Source organism: Echiichthys vipera (assembly GCF_963691815.1).
Source record: "Echiichthys vipera genome assembly, chromosome: 12".
In the NCBI taxonomy this organism is placed as follows: Eukaryota; Metazoa; Chordata; class Actinopteri; order Perciformes; family Trachinidae; genus Echiichthys; species Echiichthys vipera.
In genome coordinates, this window is record NC_139837.1 from 7,931,592 (window position 1) to 7,936,172 (window position 4,581).

At 46.6% G+C, this 4,581-nt stretch overlaps 1 protein-coding gene across 1 annotated transcript; it reads left to right on the plus strand.

Annotated features, from left to right (window-relative positions):
* Nucleotides 1–70: 70 nt before the first annotated feature.
* fuca2 (alpha-L-fucosidase 2) lies at nt 71–4,315 on the plus strand (the record flags this gene model as incomplete). The annotated part of the gene is made up of 7 exons (XM_083924556.1): nt 71–225; nt 913–1,100; nt 1,262–1,601; nt 1,695–1,905; nt 2,856–3,046; nt 3,279–3,387; nt 3,978–4,315. 7 exons carry the CDS (start codon nt 71–73, stop codon nt 4,113–4,115), a joined length of 1,332 nt encoding a protein of 443 aa, XP_083780682.1. The 3' UTR covers nt 4,116–4,315.
* Between the last annotated feature and the right edge of the window lie 266 nt (nt 4,316–4,581).

Sequence of the window (4,581 nt, forward strand, 5' to 3'; positions counted from 1 at the left end):
ATGGTTTCGCTACACGAGGTTCGGTGGTCGACGTGAAATGGGAGGTTTAACGGTTTCTTACCTTTTGTCGATGCTGTTGATCGGCACCTGCAGAGCAAAATACGAACCGGACTGGGCATCCATCGACTCCAGACCGCTGCCAGAGTGGTACGATCAGGCCAAGTTTGGCATCTTCATACACTGGGGGGTCTTCTCTGTTCCCAGCTTCGGCAGCGAGTGGTTCTGGTGAGTTGTGTCCCCCTATGGGTGCAGATCCCCCCCCCCCCCCCCACATTTCTGAAAAGCATCCCCCCCCCCCCCCCCCCCAATAAAAATACCCTAAAGTATTCAAATGTGTTTTCAGACTTCACATTATATATCTCTCACTTTAAATACCCCACATTTAGATTTACATCTAAAGGTGAAACATCACTGTTTGACAACAGTGCCGTGGGCAGGGGGGGGGGCAGTCGCCCTCCCTAATTGTTGAAAAATGTGTGCTAAAGTGTCCTCTAGGAGCCAAAACGTGTGCTAAAGTTCCTTCTAGAAGCCATATGCGTGTTAAAGTGCCCTCTAGGTGCCAAAACGTGTGCCAAAGAGCCCTCTAAGAGCCAAAACGTGTGCTAAAGTGCCCTCTAGGAGCCAAATGTGTGTTTTGAAGTGTCCCCTAGGAGCCAAAACATGTGCTGATGTTCTCTCTAGGAGCCAAATTGTGTGCTAAAGTGCCCTTTAGGAGCCAAAACATGTGCTAAAGTGCCCTCTAGGAACCAAATTGTGTGCTAATGTTTTCTCTAGGAGCTTAAATATGTGTTTAAAGGCCCCGTCCGTAGTAGCCAAAACGTGTGCTAAAGTGCTAATGTACATGTATTCTGCCGTTAGAAGAAATTGTTCAGGTTCGTTAAGTGGCTGTTTTGGATTTGCGGTCTGTTTCAGGTATTACTGGCAGAAGCAGAAGGCAAAGCCGTTTGTCGACTTCATGCAGAAGAATTATCCTCCAGACTTCAAGTATCAAGACTTTGCATCGCAGTTCACTGCTGAGTTCTTTGATGCCAAAGAATGGACGGACATCTTTGTCTCGTCAGGGGCGAAGTACGTCGTCCTGACCACAAAACACCATGAAGGTACAGCGTTTTTTCCTGTTTAAGTTACTTTATTGTGACAAAAACAATGTTTTCAGAGCGCTGAAACAAGGACAATGTTCCACACGTTTGGAAGATTCACGCCATGCTGCATCCTTTCAGCCGTGCAGGAGATGTGTTGTTTTATCTACATGTTTTTTCAGGTTTCACACTCTGGGGCTCCAAAAACTCCTGGAACTGGAACGCAGTGGATGTGGGACCAAAAAGAGATCTGGTAGATGAAGTTGCGAGTGCCCTCCGTGCTAACAGTGACCTGCGTTTAGGGCTGTATCACTCTCTCTTTGAGTGGTTTAATCCGCTCTTTGAACAGGACGCTGCCGACGCCTTCACTTCAAACTACTTTCCTACCACTAAAACTCTGCCCGAGCTTTATGAGCTCGTTGCCAAGTACAAACCGGAGGTGCTGTGGTCCGATGGGGACGGAGACGCACCTGACAAGTACTGGAACAGCACGGGTTTCCTAGCCTGGCTCTACAATGACAGGTAATTAAGGTAAATGCATTCATACAGTAAGTGTGTTTTACAAGATCTATCATTTCCACAGCCAGTGTGATGCTAACGCACGTTCCTTCCCAGTCCTGTACGAGACACCGTGGTGACGAACGATCGCTGGGGCTCTGGCTCCATCTGCAAACACGGTGGATTTTACACCTGCGCCGACCGCTACCAGCCAGGACACCTGCTCCAACACAAGTGGGAAAACTGCATGACCATCGACAAAAACTCCTGGGGTTACAGACGCAATGCTCCTCTAAGTGACTACATCACCACTGAGCAGCTCGTAGCGGTGAGACTTCAGTACCTTATTTACCCGCAGACTGTTTTATTAGGTAACCGATGATATTGAGGATACAGCTTAAAACTACGAGCTTATTAAATTTACTTTTTCTTTGAAGATTATGCTCGTTATGATCAAGCACATGTTTTGGCTCCTAGAGGGCACTTTAGCACACATTTTTGCTCCCAGAGGGCACTTTAGCACATGTTTTGGTTCCTAGAGGGCATTTTAGCACAGGTTTTGGCCCCTAGAGGGCACTTTAGCACATGTGATTGGCTCCTAGAGGACACTTTAGTATATGCTTTGGCTCCTAGAGGGCATTTTAGCACACATTTTGGCTCCTAGAGGGCATTTTAGTGCACACCTTGGTTCCTAGAGGCCACTTTAACACACATTTGGCTCCTAGATGGAACTTTATCACACGTTTTGGCTCCTGGGGGGCACTTTAGCACACATTTTTGCTCCTCGAGGGCTCCTAGAGGACACTTTAGCACACGCTTTGGCTCCTAGAGGGCACTTTAGCACACGTTTTGGCTCCTAGATGGCATTTTAGCACATATTTTGGTCCCTAGAGGCCCTTTAACACACATTTGGCTCCTAGAGGGAACTTTAGCACACGTTTTGGCACCTAGAGGACACTTTAGCATGCATTTGGCTCCTAGAGGGAACTTTAGCACACGTTTTGGCTCCTAGAGGGCACTTTTGATACAGTTCAAACCCCAAAGATATTCAGTTTACTGTTATAGACACCAAAGAAAATCAGCGAATATTCAGAATATTGGGTTAAAAAATGGTTTAAATGATTGAGGGGAATGATAACTGTTAATTTCCTGACAGTCGACTAATTGATGAATCATATCTGTTTAGTTCTGTTTGCTGTGTGGGAGCCCTCCAGCTGTAAAGAAGTCTTTGTGCATTAACAATAAAGTGTTTTCTCTAAAATCCAACGTGTGTTTCAGACACTGGTGGAGACGGTGTCCTGTGGGGGAAACCTGCTGATGAACATCGGCCCGACCCGCGATGGAAGGATCATCCCCATCTTTGAGGAGCGTCTCAGGCAGGTGGGTCAGTGGCTGAAGGTCAACGGAGACTCTATCTACAACACAACGGCATGGCGGGCTCAGAAAGACTCCGTCACCCCCAACATCTGGTGAGTCTCTCGTGTGTGTTTGTGTACTTTGTTTGGTTTGGACGCACAATCAAAATCAGCCTATAGAGCCTTATAGCTGGGATGTTTTCTTTTTTTAAATTTGTTTTTTTATTAAGTCATAGACAAGATACAGACAGTGGATATAAAGTACAGCTGACAACAGAATACAATGTACAGTACAGACTACAGTGTGTGTGTGTGTATATTTATGATAATAATCATATTTTGACAGGTACACTTTCAGACCACAGGAAGAGAGCATCTTTGCCATTTTACTGGAGTGGCCCAAAGACGCATCTGTGATTCTGAATGAACCCGTGGCTACTCAAGGACACACTCAGGTAAGCTATTAGCCTGTTGTCATATAGGGCGCACTTACATTGTCCATCCGTACCGTGCCCAAACAGGTTCCACGGGTAAAGTCTAGTTCGTTTGACCAGTGTACCGCGCCTATTTGTGGTACGCTTGCCGGCCACAGACCATTTGGGAGAGGTGGGCTTTCGTAAAGCACGTTTGCACACGTACGAGCATGAGCGTGCGCACATGTACGAGCACGAGGCCTACAGCGGTTCTGACGTCATTTTATGTGCGCATGTTTGGACATATAAAAAAAAGGAGGGACCATGCGCGGACATTTAAAACAATGGCGGCGAAAGTCAGTCATCTTCAACCGCGTATCCGGGGTCGGGTCGCGGGGGCAGCAGCTCTAGCAGAGGACCCCAAACTTCCCTTTCCCAGGCCACATTAACCAGCTCTAACTGGGGGATCCCGAGGCGTTCCCAGGCCAGTGTGGAGATCAGATCCCAGTTTGCCACTGGTTCTCAACTGGAAGCGGTTCTCGATTCCCATCCATACTCGTTCACACAGCAGCTTCCTCTTTATTCTCCATTTCTGTCAACACGTCTTTGTTGTGTTGCTTTTGTTCTAAAAGGTGGTGCTTCTCGGTCATGGGCCTCTGCAGTGGGAGGCCGTGAAGCCCGGCGGGCTGCGGGTTCTCCTGCCCCAGCTGTCCTTCAGCCAGATGCCATGCCAGTGGGCCTGGGCACTGAGACTGACAGGTGCCACTTAAAGGGAAACAACGTCAGCCGAAGAGGAAGTGACAGAGCTGCGGGCCGAAAGAAGGACCCAGAGTTTAAAGGACTGAACCATAAAATCTACTGTGCTGTCTGTGAGTTGCTCTGTTACAGTATGAAAGAGGTCTTTTTCCAATTCTTTTTGTAAATACATACTTTTTGGGTCATTTTTATGAATAAAGTTTTATATTGTAGTTCCTGTGGTAGAATGTTACCAACTACAATTTCTCAAGCACTGTTATTTTTACTGTGATCTTGAGGTACTTGTTCTTTACCCGAAGCTTCCATATTATGCAAGTTTATACTTCTACTCCAATAAGAAGAAGAAGAAGAAGAATTACTTTATTTATCCCGCAAGAGGAAATTGAATTTTTTCACTCTTATTATTTTACATGTTACACACACAGGCCCGAAATACACACATGCACAACCAGGACCTATACATGCAATTAAGGAGAGATG